Source organism: Pholcus phalangioides, unplaced genomic scaffold, assembly GCF_987345545.1.
Source record: "Pholcus phalangioides strain wild (caught in Gottingen) unplaced genomic scaffold, Ppha-v1.0 ptg000015l_1, whole genome shotgun sequence".
Taxonomy (NCBI): Eukaryota; Metazoa; Arthropoda; class Arachnida; order Araneae; family Pholcidae; genus Pholcus; species Pholcus phalangioides.
In genome coordinates this window covers 104,488,341-104,511,519 of record NW_028301608.1, presented here as the reverse complement: position 1 = coordinate 104,511,519, position 23,179 = coordinate 104,488,341, and the positions used below count along the sequence as shown (strand labels likewise).

The 23,179-nt window shown below is 33.4% G+C and overlaps 1 protein-coding gene across 2 annotated transcripts in view; it reads right to left on the bottom strand.

Annotated features, from left to right (window-relative positions):
* The window catches only part of LOC149077253 (mitogen-activated protein kinase kinase kinase 12-like), a 40,666-nt gene extending 18,098 nt beyond the window's left edge, over nucleotides 1-22,568 (bottom strand). Inside the window, exons 1-2 of one of the 2 annotated variants that reach the window (XM_089245015.1) lie at nucleotides 22,281-22,568; nucleotides 3,418-3,587 (exon numbers count right to left, since the gene is read on the bottom strand). In XM_089245015.1, the coding sequence (XP_089101141.1) occupies nucleotides 3,418-3,539 (122 nt within the window). In that variant the 5' untranslated portion in view covers nucleotides 3,540-3,587; nucleotides 22,281-22,568. Of the gene's footprint in view, nucleotides 1-3,417; nucleotides 3,588-16,803; nucleotides 16,997-22,280 lie in introns of those variants that run through there. The other variant, XM_089245016.1, reaches the window with a different exon arrangement.
* Between the last annotated feature and the right edge of the window lie 611 nt (nucleotides 22,569-23,179).

Genomic DNA, 23,179 nt, shown 5'->3' with positions numbered 1-23,179 from the left:
GCCTTTATAGCCTTCTGTACATTATTGACTTTATTCTGCTCCTTTATACTTAGATTTACTAGACCTAAAAACTTTCATACGCCTGACATAAAACGATTGTAATTGCGTAAATAACTCATCTATTCATTTTCATATTATTCATAATTTCCCATATTAGCATAATCTTTGTGTTTCACATGTTCAATATTCATCATGGTAGCATTTTAGGTTGTTTTTATATGTTACTGCCGGCACCAGGCATGAAGCGACGAGGCAGCTGCTTAGGGTGGCATGATTACAGGGGTGGTATTTTTATGACAGATTTATTATGACGGTGTTTTCAGTCCCGCAAATTTTTACACATCGGCATATCTTTTAAGGGAAAGCGTGGGCGGATAGATAAGAGCAGGTAGATACAATAATTTTCAGTATTGAAATGCTATTCAATTCTTTGCTATTCAATTCTTTGCTATTCAATTCTTTGCTATTCAATTCTTTGCTATTCAATTCTTTGCTATTCAATTCTTTGCTATTCAATTCTTTGCTATTCAATGCTTAATTCTTTGCTATTCAATGCTTAATTCTTTGCTATTCAATGCTTAATTCTCTTTCTTTCTCGCTCGCTCTCATCTCAACACACCCATCTCTAGAGAAGCTGGTAACTAAAAAAAATCAGGTTCCTTTTTTTTTTGTAGCGGAATTTTTACAACAAAATGGAAGAAACAACAATCAATGCTTGATAATAAATACACATCACCCCCCCCCCCCCGTTGAAAGTACTGTTATAAAAATTTATGCTTATTTTTTTAACCACTTGTGCCTTGCAAGTCAATCCGTTGCTTCCCGAAATTGACGTGCCCGAACTTAGCTTAGGCATCATGATGTTTGCCCCTAGAGAACGCTAATTAAAAGTTAAAATTTTACTAAATGTGCACAAATGCTATTTCTTCATGCAACAATGATAATGATGTCTGGATACACATAATCTTGTAATCTAATTACATAAATGCATAATTTAGTTCAGTTATATAATCTGGCAACGTTAGAAGTTCCTTAGGAATATTAAGGTGGGGGCGCGTGTGGTTTGATATAGTCTGGCTAAAAATTAGATTACTTTTCTCCCATGCAAAGAAAAAATTCAAATAAGAGGCTTTTAAAAAAAATTAATTTAAAAAAAAGGTAATAAATGAATCAAAATTTTAAGTTTTCCAAATTAAAAAAATTAAGTGTGATTTACTGTAATTGACTGCGTTCCTAGTCATAGACATGTAAATAGAATGGAAAAAATTAAAAAAAAAACTTGATATGTTTTTTCTGTGCAGAGAAAAACCAAGCAAGCGGTTCTCTTCCGGTTGGGAATAAGTTGTTCTTTGGTGGTGTAGTGGCGCCATCTGTTGCAAACATATGCAAGGAACATAGCCAAAGATGCGTGCGCATGATGACTCCGAATCATGTCTTTTGTTAGCCATTCACTTCGGGAATTGGCTGGTCAAAGCTCAGAATTCGGAAATTGGCCGGTCAATGAAATGGGCCAGTTCGCGTAATGGCCGATTTCGGTCTTTAGGAGTAACATATGCAGCGTGCATAAGTAACAGGGTGTATGCCATATTACTGGCAAACCGTTGATCCCAGAGATTAAAACAGTACCCAAATCACGTATAGTACATATATCGTTCATTTTGCAAGGGGTTGTGTATAGTTACTAAAATAGAAATGTTAACTTTTCATACAGTCCCCGTGTCCCCCAAAACCCAATTGAAATTTTGTTACCCTCTGTCTCATAACAAAAAAATACGCGGGAAAACCTCGTTACCCGCATTTAATTCTGTTCTTTCCCAACGTCCCTCCACTTCTCAAATTTGAATATTGCACTTAAAAATGTGGTTTTTTTTTGTTGTTTTTTTTTTGTTTTGTTTTGGCGTCAGGAGAGACAGGGTAGGGTTTTAGGGCACACGGAAATTGTATAAAAAGTTAATATTTCTAATTCAGTAACTAAACAACCCCTTGCAGCATGAACGACATATCGAGTACTATACGTTATGCGGGTACTGTTTCTAATTCCAAGTATGCCTCTAGGCTCAACGATTCGCCATTAAAATGTCATACAGCCTGTTTCCTATTCACCCTGTATATATTTCTCTTATAGATCATATCTTATTTTCACAACATTATCATTTTTATTCACCTTGATCGTCACATATAATATCATCTCACTCTTCTTATTTTATACAACCCATGATACTGTACCTGGTATAAGAGCATGGTCCTCCCCCTCACCTCTAACTTGATTTTGATGGATCCGTTGCATTTCTCTAGCCCAAAAAGGGCTCCGGAAAAAAAATTTAAAGTATTTTCTATTTCCCCAAGTAAAGTTATTTCCTTAGCGCACTAATGTTTTCAAATCGGCATAATGATGAAGAGGCTAACAGATGAGTCTATACTCAGTGAGGACTTTCCACCTTCACTTCACTGAGTTTCTGCTGAACTAGAGCACCGATATGGTTTGTTGTAGGCTCGTTCGAAAGCTAGTAGAATGGGAAAATTTATGGTAAATTTAATCGATTGTAGCCAGAAGGGTGTTATCGGAATTGGCGATAACAGATTTTGGCAGCAATTCGATTTTGAAATTCGCCAATCATTCAGCGATTGTAACTCGCCATTAAATCCAGATATTTTGATGAAAATGGTGTCACCTTAAGGCACGCGTGTACTGTACATTAGCGCGCCGATCTTGTGACGTACGACCCACTGCAGCGGTTCTAATCGGTTCGTGGGTACACAAACTTCTTTTGTGTTCCTTTTCTTTCCATTGTGTTCGTTAGAAAAACCTATTCTCGGCCGATCCAGTTTTCAAACAGCTCAAGAATCGTTCACAACACCGTACAAATTGAAAAACAACCATCTTATATAGAATCCAAAACTGCTTTTATTCTTGCATATGCAACATTTAAATCATTTGAAACAATGGTTTCAAAGGTTTAAAATAGTTTTCAAACGCGCTTTTTGAAAATTCCTTTTTTCGTTACTTTGTTTCATGCGAAACTAAATTTCTCAAAACTGTGCAAGATATTGTCATGAAATTTTTCAACAGAATTCTAGATAAATATTAGCTGTGCAATTAATTAAGACACTGGCTATATGTTAAGAATTCAAAATTTCACAGCTTTTAAAAAATAAAGTAATCAATTTTTTTTCATCAAAGTTCCTGTATAATTTTTCACGGAAACTGCCATATCTCAGAGAATATTAAGCGTACCTTAAAGCTTTCGATTCATTGTACAGATAAGAATCATAGAAAAATATACAGCGTGAAACCATCCGATTATATGACGAAGTTTTCCGTGTAAAATGTCTGGCGTAAGTATTAAAAATAGGCAATATATATATAATTCTGAGAACATAACATTAGATATCTCAAAAAATATTTCACAGTAATACCTTTCTGTGAAGTCTTCATGCTCGCTACTAGTGTACATTATACCCATCGAAGAAGCTGAAGTCAAGCTACTATCCATGGAGCTGGACCGAAAATTACCCGCTGTGTCGCAGATTGCCGCCATTTTTTTTTTTTACTAAGACACTAGGATGTTTTTCCAAGTGTTTGAAACCTATAAATACAGATAATTCATGATTTAAATTTATCAAAATAGTAAATAAAAACAGTAGGATATTCAAATGTGTCACACATTTTATGGGTATATGTAAGACATATTTTCGTATGATATGTTTTGTGCAAAATATTTATTTTTTTATGTGTGTATTATTATCAATAAACATTCCAATTAGGAGGAAGTTCTGCTTGCCCGGTTGTGCATAGGACACAGTCGTATCACACAATCACATCTTTTACTACGAGAGAGTCAGCCAGAGGGCCCTCACTGTCAAAGTCCGTTGACCATTGCTCATGCTTTTACTTGTTCACATCATCGTCATCATTTTACGACCGCTTTTGGTCAGAGTCATCTTTCACTTTGTGACATTTTATCTGGCCATTGCGATGCATCTCGCATTTTTAAATTCATCAAAGCCATTGGTTTATATGATAAATTATAGTTTTTTACAAACGACGTCATTGTTTTACGTTTCACGCAACATTGTTTTTTATCGTGCATAGTTTAATTTCTGGACATGAAAAGAATTATTTTCATCTAATCATTTGTTTTGGTGCATTTGACCTTATTGGTCCTTGCGTCATTAAACACAAAATCCAATCCAACATTTCAATTATATACTCGAATCGTTTGTTTTAAATCCTTAAACCCAATGTCATATACTTTCAACAGTTATATCACATGTGTTAAATTGTTTTACGTATTTTATATGTTTTTATATATTATACTGGCAACTTGGTACATAACGGTGGCTAAACAAACAACATAAATCCTTTGCGGCTTTCCTGGAAGGACTTAGTATCCTTTGGGCCACAGAGTGTGTATATTTCTTTATGTTTGCATGTCTTTTTTTCTTGTTATTGTTCGAACTTTTTGAATGTGTATGTGTTTTTTGCAATAAAAATAAATAAATAAAAATAATTCTTGGTAATAACACTGTTTGAAAAAAAAATTCAATTAAGTGACGTAAATGAACAGAAAAGTATGTTCAATGGATAAGTTTTTTAGCGACTGGGTTATAGTAGATTGGAGTTCACACTCAATTTCAGTGGTTATGATCTGTTGATGATGTCAATCACTCGATTTGGAGAAAAGTTGAATGTGAACTTCATTCTGCGACGGCCAGTAGACTGAAAAACATTTCAGTCATTGGATTCATCACGCAACAACGGCCGTGAAAACCTGATCGGATAATTAAAGGTATGTTCAAATACTGGGTTGCAAAACAACAATAAAAAAAAGAAATTAATTTCTACCAGTCCATTAGAGAGAGATGGATGGCAGCACCCGCAAAAATACGAAACAGTTATACATCTCTGACATCATAAATATGTTAGAAGCCACACATACATTCGGAATACACATTCCAACATGTGCCGCTTCGTTAGAAATTCCGCATAGGAATGTGACAAGATGCTTGTACGCAGATAAATACGCAGATAAAGTCCATTAGAAAAGCTCATTTTAAAAAGGTAATGCGGATTATAAGAATTAAAATTAATCAAAATTGAGTATAAAAAAGAAAGCACATTCTTTCTGTGCAAAAGAATGGCGTATTTAAAATATAAAACTTGTTTTTTTTCCATGTCTAACTAAATTCAAATAGTGGGACTTCTCCTTTCTAATATTAACTGAAAAATATATACGTAAATTTTTACATCAAACACTTCATAGGGGGAATCTTTGACACCTATAAATCCATTTTCCCCTCAGAATTTTTTATTATACAACTATGTATACTTCCTGAAACGAATAACATTCTTCGATCGATCATACTCCTCGCAAAATTTAGTTCGGGCCATAACCATTACGTCACATCTTTCAACTCCGTCCCAATCATCTCGTTCATATATAGCCTCGACAAAAGATTTCCCACCCGGATCAATACACATCAACTCCGTCAATCGAATTTTCCCTCACAGGTTCGCATCATATCAGGCTATCGATTCTACACCTTTCCCTTTTTTTTTCAATGACTTTATACCTTTCTGTATCATTCTATTTTTATTCTTCTTTTTAAAAAAAAAAACGCTTCAAATAAAACCTTAGGATATAAAAGAAGTGTAACAGGAAAAGGTTATGAAAAGGTTTTACAAGATGGTCTCAAATGGATATTGCATTAGGGATTGCATTATGAAAAAATAATTAAAAAGATTCGAACTTTTGCAACAGTATTATACAGACAATGGATGGAGATTGGATTTTTTTGAAAGATATCTTTTATGCAGGTTATACTCAATAATAACATATGGAATCTGTGCTTGGGGAAGTACATGCATAAATCAGAAAATATATACAATAGAATTAGATTCCTAATAACAAATAATAATCCGTCCAACAAAAACGAAACCAAGTGTTACGCATTAACCATTTAGCAAAACTATATATACAGAATAATAAAATGTATAATAACAAATGAAAGATGGTTCATAAAGCGTCGAAATAGATCATCAACTAGACTAAAAAATTAATATCAAATACCTAAAACAAATGAAACATTATTCAAAAAAAGTTTTAGTAACACTGCTCCAAAAATATTGGATCTTCATCACGCTACTAATCACACTAACATGAGATTGAATTATAATATTTTTAGTTCTACAAAGAGCATCGTGTTCAAAACAACAGTACAATAAAAATATTGGTAATGAAAAGGATTTTTTTTTTCCGTTTAACAATGCATATGCATAGTTTTCAAATATACGTATATTTTTTTGAATAATTTGTACATTTATCAATTATCAAAGTTTTTGAAGACATCATACTATGATCGTAATTGAATTGATTTGTAATTCCACGTGTGGAATATTACAAAACATATTGTATGCGTAAATATACAGGGTGTTCTGTAAGTGCTAATGCGGCCTTTATCTCATCAACCATCAGTCATAGAGTTATAGTTTCAATTTAAAGAATTGCTCAATAGGCGTTCAAAAATTAACCTGTACCAGTTTTAAAAGTGAAGAGTGAAATACGGTGTACCACAAAATAAAAAAATCTGAATTTTTGTACGGTCCCATGTGTTCTGATTTCCAATTAAGAAGTTGTTGCCCTGTATCTCTCTTTAGGCCAACAGAAAAAATTCAAAGTTTCTAAGTAATCGCTGAGTTATTCGAACTCAAAAATCGGAGAAAAGTTGGGAAAGGACGGCACAAAAACAAAGGAAAGGAGCGATGTCCGTTAGTTTTTGCTGTTCGTTCAGAACTTTTCTTCGCTTTTTTTACTTCAAATATCTTAGCGAATATTGCACTTGGAAGCATGGAACTTTTTTCTGTTGGCCTCAAGAGATACAGGGTAACAACTTTCTAACTGGAAATTAAAGGACAAGGGGGAACGTATAAAAATTTAGATTTTTTTTTTATTTTGTGACACTGGATTTTCACTCTCAAAACTGGTACAGGGTGATTTTTGAACGACTTTTGAGCATTGAGTTTTTAAATTGAAACTGTACGTCTATATGATGGATGGTTGATGAGATAAAGGCCGCATTATCACTTACAGGACATCCTGTATATTGTATATGAATATAGAATGTTATAACAAGAAGCTTTATCAGAAATACAGGAATATATTAAGGGCCGTTTCAAGTATTACGTCAGCAATTTTTCGGCCATTTTTGACCCCCTCCCCCCTCCTCCTTGTCAGCAAAATTTCGTCATCTCTGCCCTCTTACCTCCTATCACATATTGGTGGGATCATAGACTACATAGGGAGGGGGGCATAGGACGGGGCTCCTACCCCCCCCCCCCAAAACGATCAAAAACTAATTTTTTAATGCAAAAAATATTTTTTTAAATAAAAATTACGAAAGAAAATACCTTTGTATGTTATTATAATAAATTTCTGTTAACCTCAATGCTATTCGAAGGCTATGAACTCAAAATTTCCTTTTAAGAAATTCATTGTGACCCACCCTCAAAGCCATATGATGATAAATTCTTGGCCCGTGGACAAAATACGGCCCGGTTATTATCTGATGTGGCCTGCCCCCTCAAACGTAATTTTGAAAAAAAAAATGAACTAAGCGGCACATTTTCAGATCGCTCAAGTAGGTCCGTGGCACATCTGATTCACAGATCACTTAAGTGGCCCGCGACACAGTTCCAGAACACTTAAGCGATCTGTGGCACATTTAGAAATCCCTTGGGTGGTAGTTGGCACAGTTTTAGAGCACTTAAGCGACCCCAGTGTGGTTCGACATCACTCAAGTTACCCCCGGCACATTCCTAGATTACTTAAGTGATCCGCGGCATAATTACGGATCACTTGAATGAAACGTGGCACAGTTCGAGAGTACTTAAGCGGCCCCAAACACATTTCGAGATCATTTGAAGGATCCACGAAACATTTAGAGATCACAAAAGTAGCTCTTTAGGAGACTTATCAATAGAAAGATTGTTAGTTCAGGTGCCCACAAACCGCAGTTCAAGATGCCATTAAGGATAGTTCATATTTTCATAAATGGTGGTTGATGACTTAAGCATCATCCAAACCCCCTCCCCCCCCCCGTCATCAAAAGTCAGCAAATCGGAAACCCCTTCCCCCCATCGATACTGACGTAATACTTAAATGTCCCCTTTTTGTTAATTATTACTAACCTTCTGGAAGGACGAATGAAAGTCACATAGTGGGTGTATGTATATGTCCTTTTTTTGGTTATTTTTGTGCATTTTTGTCTTTGTTATTCTGTCCTTGTGTACTTTGTTACGTGTTCTGTTCAATAAAAAGAAAGTGTTGAAAGATTTGTTCGATTTTCTTCTTTGGGCTAAGATATGATATTCGAAGTAATATCAGAAAACTCTTCGTGGAAGATGCTAATGAAAAATTATCATAATTATACAGAAACTGAAAAAAAATATTTTTCTTTAAATGAAAAATGTTTGTAATTAAGTTTCTTTCACGGAAAAAAAAAAACTGTGTGGCTAAATTACGTAACTTTGAGCCATGGTTCTTAATGATGTTTTTCACATAAATGAATGAATAATTACTCGCATGGTCGCTCACGTCTCACGCTCAATGATTAATAAAATTTTTCTTTTTTAGTCAAGTTATCAAAAAAGAAATCTCTTGTAATTACTCTTTATTATGCAACCATAATCATATTAAGTTTCAATGTGAAATGTATGTGCTATCTAATATATTTTAAGGGGGGTGGGTGCACGCAATTTTCTAAAAAACATATTTTCCAATTTTCTAATTTTCAAATATTATTAAATTTTCTTCGTCTTACGGTGCTCGAGTTCCTATTTCACGTTCGCTATAAGTATTTTAACATATTTTTATATGAACTACTGGCAGGTATTAAATATGCTATTTTTTCCATTAAAATGCTCTTTTCTCAAAACTGAGTTTTTGTCAGATAAGGAGCATTTTTTCAAACACCACTTGTTCGAATGTCTTGAAATTTTTTGCGTTTCTCAGCACTAAGGTGTTGCATGCTTTAATGTACATTGGATTTTTATTTAAATGATTTGAAAATACTTTATGGCACAAAGTAGGAAAAAATTTCAGTGATTTTTGAAATAGCTGCATGTCGTTGAAGTTTAAATTCGAGAAAAAAAATAAGAACAATTAAAATGCTAAATTATCTTATAAATTATATAAAAATATCCATAGTACTTAAAAAAAGGAGTGCCTAAAGTGAATAGAGAATTTTTTACATGTTCCTTTAAAAGACGGTTTTCCCCATAGGAAAGATTGAGGGAAGCCATGATCGTGCACCAACCCCTTATAAATTTAGTTTTCTTTACTGTTACCTATAATCACTCTAATAAAAATTCAAAATTTTTCAGATTGCATTCATTTAAATTTTGAACTTTCCACATTACATTGCTAAATATTATATATGACAAGAGTTTCAAAATAATACCTAAGGTTATCGATGAATTTAATCAATATAAAGTTAGTTTTTTCATGTGAGTTCCATTCACAAATTCTATTTAGGATTTAGGTGCAGGGGGTCTTCAACCTTTTTCGATTCGTGAGCACTGCCTATACTTATGATCAAACAAAGAGCACCCTTTACGGCAAGAGTGCTTGACCTTTAGGAGAGTGCGTGCCACTTTATTGGTTTGAACACATATCACGGACCATTTAAGTACTCGACAGCCGTTTGGCTGATCTGGGAGTGGGCCGTGGATCTTTTAAGTGATCTGTACATGCGCCGCTTAGTTGATTTTCACAAAATTAAGGTTTGAGGTCGCGGGACACGTCATATTGCTCCGAGGACCACGTTAGGCCCCGCAGGCGATGAGTTGAGCGTGTATGCCTTACGGCAACATATGCTTGAAATCTGCGCCATAATTCTTGAATGTAATTTTTACAAGGTATTTAAATTGAAGTGTTGATCAAATCTGGCGTGAGCATTGCGTGAGCCCTCTTTGTGCTTCACGGAGCACCATGGGTTCTCCTCATATTTTTTGTGCATTTGTATTTTTTATATAATTAACTGAACAGAAGATAACACAAGAAAATATAATGTTACGGATTGAAATTGGAATAATTAAAAACTACAATTATCCGCACACAAAATGCAAATTATAATCATAAATAAAAACGTATTTCAATTAAATAAGGAGTATGGGATATCTAAAATTTATGCCAAAAATTATTTTTTATAAATAAATCTTCTATTAATTCCCATAAGACGACAAATATAAACAATTATTTCTCGGTTTAAGACTGTCTCCGCAGAGTGCAAGCAGTATTTCAACATGATACTGCTAACATAACATGAAAATTCATGCTTTTACATCTTCATTTCAAAGTATAAAAGTAGGATGGATCACGGAAACAAGCACAAATCTGACAACATAAGTACACTAGAGAAGCAATACATTCCGGCATGTACCGATTCGTCAGAAATTTCGCAAAGGAATGTGCACGAGGATGTAAGGTTAATTAGTAGTAATTTAATAGAGTAAATTAACGTCCATAGCTTCGTATGGGAAAAAAAATTTTCTGATATTTTATTCGAGTGTGAGTTTTAGAGCAATGGTTTGTTCATTATATGTAAGTGAAATTATACAGTAATACCCCGAAGTTACGCGATAGGGGGAGGGGGGACCGATGACAACCGCTCAAGTCGAGATACAGTTTTTCATGGAAATACAATAGTAATTAGTAAATTGGTTGACAGGTAATTAGTTAATAATAACATTATTGGGGCCAAATTTTAAGAATAACACCTGTCGTTTTGTACTCTATGTACTATGTACTCTATGTACTATGTACTCTATGTACTATGTACTCTATGTACTATGTACTCTATGTACTATGTACTCTATGTACTATGTACTCTACTGTGGCTTCATAAGATCTAACTTTCGTTACGACAGCAATCCGGTCCAGTAAAAACACTGTATTTCACTAAAATCTGTGGAAATGAAAGTTTTGTGTAAGATGCTTTGAATGTTTTGATAATACCTTGGCCATAGGCGTTAGGCGTATGCAGAATTTTCTCAATGGGGAGGGTTTCAATTTCTTTTTCTTTTTAGGGGAGGTTTATGTTTTTCCTGCAAAATAACACTATAATCTCGGCTTGAGGGAGGGGGGGGACTCAGAACCCCAAACCTTCCCCCCCCCCTTTGTGTACGCCAATGACCTTGGCCCATCTCGAAAAAAGGGAGCTGCTTGCGTTCGGAGGCAAGAAAATAACTCCTCCAAGGATGATGTCACTCTTCGCTTTCCATACGAAGATTTTTAACAGCTGGTTGATGCGAAAATGAATTTAAGAAAGATAGAAAATTCAACCTCCCTTGCGGGGAATCGAACCAACGCCCTAGACCACTAGACTACAAAGGCAACGAGTACCTCAATCTTTCCTAGGAGTTCGTGTTCACTGAACGGGACCATATATGGACGGTCGGACCTAGCTCAGGCCAAGCTCACAGTTGCTGACACTGACTAGATGGCGACTTATAAAAAGATGATGTCACTATATATCCGTTATCCATACGAAATTTTTTGACAACTCTCTTACCTAAATTTATCTTCGCATCAACCAGCTGTTGAAACCTTCATAGGATAACTTTCAGCCATGAGTTGAAATTAATTGAAAGTTACCGATCAGAGGTGTCATCAAAGAGCATTGCATTAAACAAATTATCATTCAAACTTGCGTTGGATTTTAAGTATGGAATTTTGACCTTCTTTATAAACAGGGCAGGTACTAAACAAGCCCTGGGATTCCATTTCTAAACCCCGGCAAAATTTTTATCATTATATACCGTGGCCTCTAAAAAATCAGTATAGTTTCCACATGTCACGTTCTGATCGAATAAAACAATTCTTCACATAATTATCACGAAATAATCTCTACTATTTCAGGAATAATCCCATAATATGAATGAATTTTAGAAATATGCACTTTTCACTTAAAAACGCTTAAGTCGTGTATTCTGTGTAAAATAATGAACTCGAGGCATTGGTTTTAACTATAGTGCCGGAAAAACTATAAACATGGGCATAAACATCATATATGGTGAGCATTATAATGGAGCTGGCTCGTTTATTCAATTTAATGGCAACTCGAATCAATATTTTGTTTTATTTTTTTTTTGGAGCCGAATAAATGTCACTGAGCATCGCATCCAAAATTCTTTAGGAGCAAGATGTCATCGTATTACTCCAAGAGGCGGCTAATAGTCGAGGTTCAAGGTCTCTTTATTTTTTCTATGTTTTTCTCCGGTTTTCTCTGAATATCATCTCTCTCTTATCTAGTTTTCCCCCTTTCATTGACTCTCTCTCTCTCTAGCATTTCTCTTCAAAATAAACTCCCATGTTGTTCGAAGAGATAGAAAAAGCTCGTGTGTACGCGTAATAGAAGAGTAAATGTCATTCTGAGGAAATGGAGAGAAATTCTCCGAAATACGGAAAACCAGATCGATTTAATAAAGCACAATGGTTCTTATTCCATTAAAACTTTCTTATTCGGTGGGTTTTCTTCGTGAAAATAGCCTCGAGAGTCTTCGATTTCTCTACCAAATTAGCTTTTCTTGAGAATTTCGGATCTTTGTTAATTTACCTGAAGTGTGTTGGCAAAATTATATTTTATTCTTTTAAGGCCTATATTTTCTACGTTGGCTGAAGTAATTGTAATCGAATTTCGAGAAGAAACAAATTATTTTTAACTATTATGGATCCACATAAATAAAACTATACTCGTATTCGTTCAAATAATTACTCCGGATTATTTGAATTACTCAACAAATAAAAACACGAAGATTCACATTTTTTATGACTGGAATGGTTCTCTATTTTAATGAAATAAAATAGAGAACCAGTCGGTATAACGGTAAAAAAAAATAATAGTAGCTTGTAATGTAGAATTTACTACAGCTGAACACATATCATGACAAGAAAGCCAATGCTTATAATTATAACCTTATTCAATATTATTTATTTTGGAAATACTGGAAATAGTTTCATTCATACTCTTAATTGCATATTTATGTTAGTAAACTATGCCTATGAGTAAAATTGCGAGAATTTCCGTGAGCATTTAGAAATATGTTAACTGTAGATTAATCAAGAGAGATAACGCTTCAGACACAAGGATTCTTGTGATCACACTGAATAAAAATGAAATTGTGTCCGGTACAAAACTGTATCATTCTGAATGACTTTCACCTGCTTAACACGAATATCAAGATGAAAAAAGATTTATTGGCTCTTGTTTTTAAGTCATCATCATATGTTATTCATTGCAATGGAGCTATAACGCAGTGTTCTTCAACCTTTTTCCACTTGCGAAACGGTGAGATTAGAATTAGAATTAAGTGAACAATTTCGCAGATCAGCATAAACGGGGGAATAATTTACGAACCAGGGAAAAAATAATAGGAGGGAAAGTTTCCTATTCGTCTAGGTTAATATATTGTATCATACGATAAACCATAGTCGAGCAGGGACCCCTGCTCTGCCACTTATCAAATAAAAACAAAACTATTTATAGTTCAAGTAAGTTGTAAACAATATGTGGTATACCATATATTTTATATTTTCATGCACACGTTTTCTACATTTTTTGTGCCATAGTACCGGTTATTATGTTTTTATGCAGACATTTTTGACACATAGCGAAAAGGGGAAAACAATTGCGCTGGGACCCCGGCTGCCACCTATCAAATAAAAAACTATTTGTTATAAATTCTGCAAGTAAAATTGATTTTTTGTTTTAAACCAGCTTGCGGCAAGAAATACAATACATCATATGATACTATATATTTTTATTTTCATGCTAGATATTGATGCAAATTTTATGCGCCGTATAATACCGGTTACTATATTTTTATGTTTACTACAAAATAATTTGGCCAGTTTAGTAGTAGTAGTATAAATCAACTGTCAATTTTACTGCAAGAATTTTTTTTCAAATAATTTTGTTCTTATTTAATAGGTCGCAGCAGGGGTCTTAATGCAAAACGTCTCTATTTCGGGCTATATTTATCCGCATTTCTCTTCTATAGAGAATTGGTACTGTGCTACCACACAAGAATTAAATGTGCAATTTTAATAAAACTGTAGCCAATTCAGCTTTTTCATGGTCAAATTCGTGTTCAGCACACCAGATTACATGAGAAATGATTTCTACTGTATTAACCAGTATTAAAGTAATGATCATTGTTCGTGAAGAAGAAAATAAAGATGATATCGAGACAAATTAAAAAATTATCAGACCTGGTACTATACATTAACCAGTTGCCTGATGGGTTATAATTTTTTTCTGCACATAAATTGTCAGATTTTTTTTTTTTTTCATTCTATTAATGTGTCTATGACTAGGAATAAGGGGTCGTTCAAGTATTACATCATCATCGTTCCCGATTTGCTGCCTTTTGATGACAAGGGGGGGAAGGGGGTCAAAAATGGCTAAAAATTTGCTTACGTAATACTTGAACGGCCCCTAACAGACAACTACAGAGAATTGTACTTCATTTCTTTAGATTATAAATCCTAAAATTTTGATTCACTTATTACCATTTTTTGAAATTATTCTTTTTTAAAAATTCTTATTTGAATGTTTTTGCATGTAATATAGATAATCTAGTTTTTAGATAGATTATGTATCTATATGTAATTAAATTAAAAAATTATGTATCTAGATATTATTATATCGCTGTTGCATGAAATAATATCGTTTGTGCAGATTTAGTTAAATGTTTACTTTTCGTTAGCGCCATCTAGGGGCAAAGATTACGATACCCGTATTGGGCACGGGTAAGAGGTTAAGCTATCGACAAAGATAATAAGAATCAGCGTTTGTCAATATTATTATTGTATTAGCAATATTATCATTATATTAGCAATATTTTTCTACAGCGTCTACAAATAGCTATATACTATAGCTCTACACAAATTCTATGATAAGTAAGCCACAACTTATCAAATTCGTATTTTCTAAAATGATCGCAATTAATTTGACATATACTGACTCTCTAAGTACAACATAGGCTGTAAATTTTATTATATTTTATTGGCACACCTCTTATACATGCGTACACTCACACACCCAACTATCACATGCAAACAGTTTCTTAAGCTTCTTCATCCAGCACGTACGGAGCAGCATAGAACCACGACCTCCTATATAACCTCCTATATGGTTATATAGGAGGTCGTGATCGAACACGGAAGCTTATGGGAGTCAAAGACTCGGTACGCCCTGAGAAAATGTATCTACCTCAGTCAGTCATTAATTTTTAATGGCTATATTCAGTTACTTATTACTTATCGGACTCAATTCGTCTTCGAATCCATTTATGATTTCATGATTCTCTCATTTATTCATCATATTTCTTTTCTATTTATCTATGAGAATCGAACTTTATTTAAGATATCATTTGCTCAGAATTGCTTGAATGATCATGAAAAATAGCTTGAGTTTCATCATGATCCGATTTTTTGAAATTTCAAATTTCCCTATGAAGTGATAGAAACACATGACTTTGATGAGAAATTTTTTACTTGTGGTATGCTTATTTATACGGCAATATATACTTGAGTATACTTATTTAAGAAATATACTTCGATAACATCTAATTGAATGGAGTCTTTTCTCTCAACATCGATCACAAAGTTTTAAAAATAATTTCTTTAAGGGAGCAGAAGAAAATGAAAAATAAAACGTAATAAAATAAAAATAAAATCATAAACTGTCATCAATTTGCGCACTGATTCAGGAATAATTTTATAAAATATTTCTTTTACTTTCCTTCATAACTAACATATAATGAACTTTCGGAGAGAAAAAGAAGCATTGTAATTTTTTTTTCAAAAAATAACGAATATTCGGGACATATTTTGGGAAAATTCAAGTATATTCATTTAAGTACATTATTTAAATTGTATTATTATCGAAGATTAAATAAATAAAACTGTACTATACGGCATACAATGTATAGTGAAAATTTTTCCCAGTATTTGGAAAACTTTGTTCAGGCAGAATTTACTATACTTATTTTGGAGTTTCAAACATATAGTTGATTTTTTTTAACACTGAATACACGTCCTTGTCATGTGCGTAATGTAGCCGTGCACGCATTCAAATTTTTCATAGCTAGAAATAACAGGCAGTTATAATATAAATGCAGAAATCGTTTCGAAATTAATGCTATGAAGAATCTTTTCAGGCTGAAAGTCTGTCGTGTCTCGACATTTCTCCAACTCCATTGATTCATATCATCAGATGTTTGCCGGTCTCTAAATGACGACGAAGAACATTTTCGGTGTTTCAAGACCGGCAAACATTCATAGCATGCAAGTCACTGTAGTTGGACAAACGTCGTGAGAGTACACAATGATCTTTCAGCATGAAAATTTTCATGAAGCGGTTACATATTTTGAGAAATACTGCAGAAACTTTGACCAGCTACTAAGAGAGTGCAGTTAATTCAGCACAACATAATCATAATATAACATAAAATACATGAGTTTTTATTATGAAATTTATCCTATTTGATTTATATGAACAAGTTGCATTGACCATGAAAAGATACGCTATTGCATTTGAAGGATTGGAAAATAATTTAAATAATGCTACGAATTTTTCTTTTTCTACTTTTAATGTCATCAAAGTGCTATTGATGACATTTCTAAAAATAAAAAAGAGAAACTATATACATTATTATAGGATAATCATAATTAACAACAATTATTATGATTATCCTATAATCATAATAATTCTTAATAATCCAACTATATTAACACTCACCATACAGGTAATGCTATCGTGTATTTTGAAATGAGATTCAGTAGAAGTGCTCGCCATTAATTACCATTATTTTCGATAAACAAATATAATTACTTGAAGCGTCGATAAAAGAAAAAAAAAAGAAAATATTTTATGAAATTTGTTTTCGTGTGTTGCTCACGTGTGCCGACGTCAAAACAAATCCTGAAACTAAGCGAACGTTCAAAGGCATCTCTGATCGTTAAAAGGGCACAGGACGCTGACGTGTGACGCTAGTAATGGCAACCGTATCCATTATAGTAGGATATGGTTGCCACATTTGGCAAGTGATCGACCCTCTTTATCCATCGTGCTTCTGACGGCAAAAATTTCAAGTTGAAAATATTTAGCCTAATAATTGAGTGATATACTTTTCGGGAACTCATAATCCCCGCAAATATTATTTGCAGAAATATGAATACGAATAAGTATTAATAATCAACGATATAGAAATTCAGATCACTTACGTTCTGATGTTTCTGGATTTTGGATGGACATTTTAAAATTTCCGTTCATTTTGGGTAAACCATGATTGTTTATAACAGTGGTTCTGAACTAGAAGTCCAGAGACTCCTTGGAGAGTTTTTTGGGGGGAGTCCGTGAATTTGGAGGAAAACAATTAGCTTATTGTTTTTACATTATTATGTACTGAATATTATTCTGCAAATTTTTCCATTACCTTTGCTTTATTGACCCAAAGGGTTTGTAAACATTAAAGGTTGAGAACTTCCAAGTTGTATGCCACAAAACAATATCAATATCTATTTTTTTTTTCGAATGCTCAATGAAATATCTGCCATTCTACACATGAAGCTCCTCCCGATATTTTATAACATCAACAAATGCAACGAAGTTTATTGCTCAGCTAATTGATTGCTCAATGAAAAATTGATGGTTTATAGCAATACAACAAATGATCCTGAAATCAATTAACATTTTAATTGCGCAAAAGAAATCTATGTTTATAACTTTTAAGTCTCATTATTCTTTTAGTTAAAGAAAAAATTTCAAGCACATTTTATTGAGGAATCATTATCCTTCTCAGCGCTAGTTGCAGTGTATAATTTGTTAAAGAGAAGCTTAATTATAACCGTATAGCTATCTCAATTTATAATGCGATTTTTCTCACCAGTGCTGTCTTGAAATACTTCAAAATAGCATGTGTGTGTCGCATTGAAATTCGTGAGCACGTAAATCATGTGCAAAACCACGGTCCTCATTTGTTCCTAGGTACCAAAGCGCGGATCTCATGTTCTTAGGATAAATTTTCTGTAATTCAGTTTTTTGACATGCTGAAAACGTATAATAAACGGGGATGGATAAATCGCAAAAAAATCTAGGTGACAGAAAAACATTTTTAGGTGCCAAAAGAATTTTTATCCGAGGAAAAAGATTCAATGATGCTGCTTCTGAATTTTTCAGGGCATAGTGACCATCTTTCATGTTTTTTATGTTAGCAGACATGCTGCTAATGCCAAACATTTTGTGCTGCTCTCTTTCTCTCACACATACACACACACAGCCTGCAATTTAGTAACCGCACAAAGAACATTTTAGGCGCCAGTACCATTTTATTTAGTTATCATGGCAACCTGGTGCCTGAGATTCGTCCAGTCTTGATTATAAATAAATAATTTGTGGCAGTTTTTTCGTTGTTTGCACCCAATAGCATTTTGTACACCAATTGTGCCTAAATAGGCCACTAGAACCTGAACGCATCACTCGCACTTATCATTGTCATATTAAAAAAAATTGATTTACTGTGTTCTATTACTCCCATTGAAATCTTCATCATGAATTCTGAGTAACACTGTATGTCTTGGAAATTTGCATAACTTTCACAAAATCATAAAAAATTTCAAGAGCGTTTTGTAGACATTCAAAAACTTTTATGTCTGGAAAAATTGTACATTTAAAATGATTTCCGCTCAAAATTAATTTTGATCTTCCCAAGATATTAAATGAATTTGAAACACCACGTTTAACCTCGAAACCGTAATAATAATTGATCTGACATAAGCTTTAGTTCCTCTTTTTTTATTCAAACGCAATCTCGAACGCGTCTAGACTAATTCTCCATTCAGCTAAATTAATATGAATTCCACGTCGTCGCCAATTGGCTGGAGCCGTGGCGTGAGGTTCAGACAATGCAGCATTTTTGGAAAAGCTATTTAAAGAGCCCCTTTTCTTCTATCTTACGACGTAAAAGGAAATACAGGAAAAGTGGATATAGAGGAAAAAAAGGTCGATTTCGGGTTGAGAGGGAAAACTAAACAAAATTGGTAACAGACTTTACCACGTGACCGGTACAACCCATCGTCACGTGATGTGCCGGGGGTGGTGGGATATCGATTTGAACACGTGATTAAATCTCTCTCCCTTTCCTGTGCACTTGTCCGAATGTACTGTTCTCCCTCCTCGTGACTTATCTGTACAGCAGCTTTTTGCCATTTATTGATTGGATGGCGTTTTCAGGATCTCCCTCCATCATAATATCAACAATATACTTACTGCCTATATGCACATATGCACCCAAGAACCTACTTTCAGTGTGATTGTTTTGTTTTGCATTTGCATTAGAAATAATTAATACATAGAAATATGAAAGATACGTAATGGAAACCCTAACAATTAAATCCATTGTTTTGGTTGTTTCTGTAGCTAAGTAAATAACTAGCTATAATACCCGAGCTGCAAGGGTTTTTTCTCAATATACTGGAAGAATTGAAGAGGTGGCAAACCATTACAAAGGCATAAATACTCCTGAAGCCAGGATTACTCTATGAAAGTTTTAGAAAATTTATTTTATAAAACTTGAAACATGCAACCAAATAAGATCATCGGTTGTAATTTCTAGAATGTAACCAATAATGTTATTTATGGCATTTTCAAGTTTTATAAAAGGACTTTTATCAAACTTTTATGGTGCAATCCCGGCCTGAGACGCATTTTTAGGGAGACGATAAAACAGTATACTTTCCGAAAGTCATTGTTCACACCTACAAACTTTTGTTGCCCGACGGTTTTTCTCCCATTTCGGGCATTTGCTTCACCAACTACTCAACAATATAAATATAACGCGCAAGTTTAACTTGGCAACACTGAAAAGCTACTATCTCCTCCATAAAAGAAAACTACAGAAGTGCTGTTATTCATAAGCAAAATTAAGGGAAAATATTGTGTGTGTGTGTGTGTGTGTGTGTGTGTGTGTGTGTGTGTGTGTGTGTGTGTGTGTGTGTGTGTGTGTGTGTGTGTGTGTGTGTTCGTTCATGTTTTATTTACAGTTGATAAAGAAACAATAATATCAATAAGCTATTATTAAGAACAAGCTCACAAAAAATTATTGTTGTTATAAATTTGGGATTGTGCGAAAAAAATTCCACTCCCACAGGATTTACAGCAGTTAAAGTAGTTGATACGTGATGCAGTAGAATCAATTGCTTGATCACTGTGGTTTTTCAAGCAGCTCTAGATCAGTACTAAGTTGACGCAATAGTGGCATAAACTTATCTGAAAAACAGCCTTTCTAGTGAAATGCAAGAGATAGCAGCTTTCATTATTGCCAAATGAAACTTGAAGAAACTTTTCACATTATGTTGACATACGTGAAATAAGTTAGTTATAGCAGTCACAGTAATGTTTTTTTTGTATCGCTGATTTTTAATTACCTGTGTATTTCATTACCAACAAACAACACTATTTTTCTACATCATAAACATATAATGAAAAGAATTCAGAAAAATTAAATAAAACTGATGATATTTGGTGCAGTGTATTGATCATTTAAAACAGTTCAATGTAACGATTATTCAAGGAAAATATTATTTCTCTAGAGAGAGAGAGAGAGAGCATCTAAAGTACACGAGCTTATTATGATTAGCTCTTTGAATATTGGCTAAAAACATTTCATGTTTTATTAACAATTGTTAGGGAGAGCAATAAGATCGATAAGCTATTATTATAGCAAATGCAAAAGATTGTTGTAAATAAAGATCAAAATTGAAAAGAAGGAAAAAACGAGTTACTTATATACAGCTTCGATTTCAGTAAGCAAAACAATTTCAAGTTGGCTACGTTGAAATACGGGAGGAAACGCGACCCTTTTATCAAAACACATAGATGACGAAAGAAGACATGGAATAAATACGCCAAGTCCCATAATTAAGATTATGACCCAGTTATAGTTAGCCCAGTGATGCATTCGAATGGAACAGATAAATTAGATATACATATTTTTTTATACTTTTTCACGTGTATTTTAAAGTGTTTTTCGAATTTTTTTAATTTAAATTTGCGCATATTTTATTTTACGTGTGTTTCCACGTTTCTTATATTTAATATAATTACAAGCCATTTACTATAATAAATGTTGTTTTTTGCATGCTTTCAGTATTTTCAGACTTTTATTGGTGGTGTTGACCAAAAGTTGCAAACACGGATAAAAACTTCTCAAAATTTTATGAGAAAGTATGTTTTAAAACATGTAACTTTTAGATTGCTTTAAAAAAACACATAACATTTTCGAAAACTACATTTTAAGGACCACTATACCGGCAATAAATAATCATTGAACCATTATTAATTGTATGCTTCTCTTACTTTAAATTAGATAAGAAACACTTCTCTAACAGCAGTAATATGTGGTAATAACATTTTAGTAATTTTTAATACACTCAATTTTTCCTTACTGAATTATAAATTAAGAATTTGAATTTTTTTTACTAATCTTCTTTGTACAGCAAATAGTAAGAAAATAATATAGAATGTAGGGTGAAGCTTTATATATATTTTCAAAAAATTTTTAGAAGATTGTGCCAAAGTAACATTGCTACACTGAATATTTATTTCTAAGAATCGTTGTGAGACTGTGATGACACTCTAAGAGACACACTCAAAAAAATTCATTGTTTTTATGAAATAATTTTAAAATGATGATTCATAATAAAATTTGGTGTATATATATAGTTCATAATATTATGCACTCACTACACAAGGTTTTATTTACTATACGGAATGGACGAGTATGACGATAAAAACAACATATAGTGTATGGAAGTTTTCGGATGGGTAAAATTTAGCACTCGTGTACCACATCTATCTATCACAACATGATTATATTTTCTTATCATCAAAGTGCATAGTAAAATTTAATTTGATTTCAGATTCGATAGATGTGAGACCACTCAAATAAATCATTAACCATAATTGGAGAAGAAACGATTGCATCAAAAATAACCAAAAACTTGAAAGTTTGTTTTTCTGCAGACTAAGAATGCATGCAAAGAAAACAATTTGAGAAGAAAAATAAAGAGTGTGTGTGTGTGTGTGTGTGTGTGTGTGTGTGTGTGTGTGTGTGTGTGTGTGTGTGTGTGTGTGTGTGTGTGTGTGAGAGAGAGAGAGAGAGAGAGAGAGAGAGAGAGAGAGAAACAAAGTAAAGACAAAGTAATGAGAAATCTTACTTGATGCGGAATTTGTAATCCAAGAAAAATAAATAAATCACATCTTTTGATCCGGTGTCAAATATGAATATCCCACGGATTCTTTTCAGAGTAAAAACGTCTATTTGCTCCTCTTACTTTTCTTCGCAGTTAAACAAATGATTTTTCTGTATTGATATTTTCAGAGAATAATAAATTATTATTATTATTAAAGAGAGAGAGAATTTAACGTATCTTTACTATACAAGAGCAGCGAATTACATTCTGATGCTTCTTTGCTTAAAGCCACGCTATGAGTCAGAAAACCTAGATGCAAACGATTCCGGGAGACTAGGAAATAAAAAAAAGCTACTCTCCGGGAGATGGCGCTTTGCTGTTCGAGTTGTGTTGCCAGATTTTTCTGTACGAAATCAACTGTTTTTGGAATATTTCTTTCGTCATAGCAAATGTTTAGTAAACAAAATTATTGTTTTTTTTTTCTATGAAAAAATAATCATATTTTTAAACATGTATATTTTTGTGAAGAAATTTAAAATTAAAATTATTTCGTCATTTTATTATGAGAGAGTGAATAGCTTTCTTTATTTCACAATCTTTTGCGAGTATTTCTCCCGTGCAGTCTGTCAAAATACTTGTTTAAATAATTTGAACTACTTGGAAGATATTTTAGAGAGAGAAAGAGAGTTATTTCGTAACTGAATGATTGTCATGTACCGGAAAAGATGATTTGGAGCAGTGGCTCTGTACATTGTACTGCGCATTTTACTAGATGCTCAACAAGCCCGGTAGCCCTGGCATCGCAGGATCTATGTTTAACTATTCTGTAAAAAAAATTTATTTCAAGGTGAAGAAAAATTAATCGGATATCCACGTGAAAAGAATTCAGTGGTGTGAATGAAAATTCCTAATTATTTGGGAAT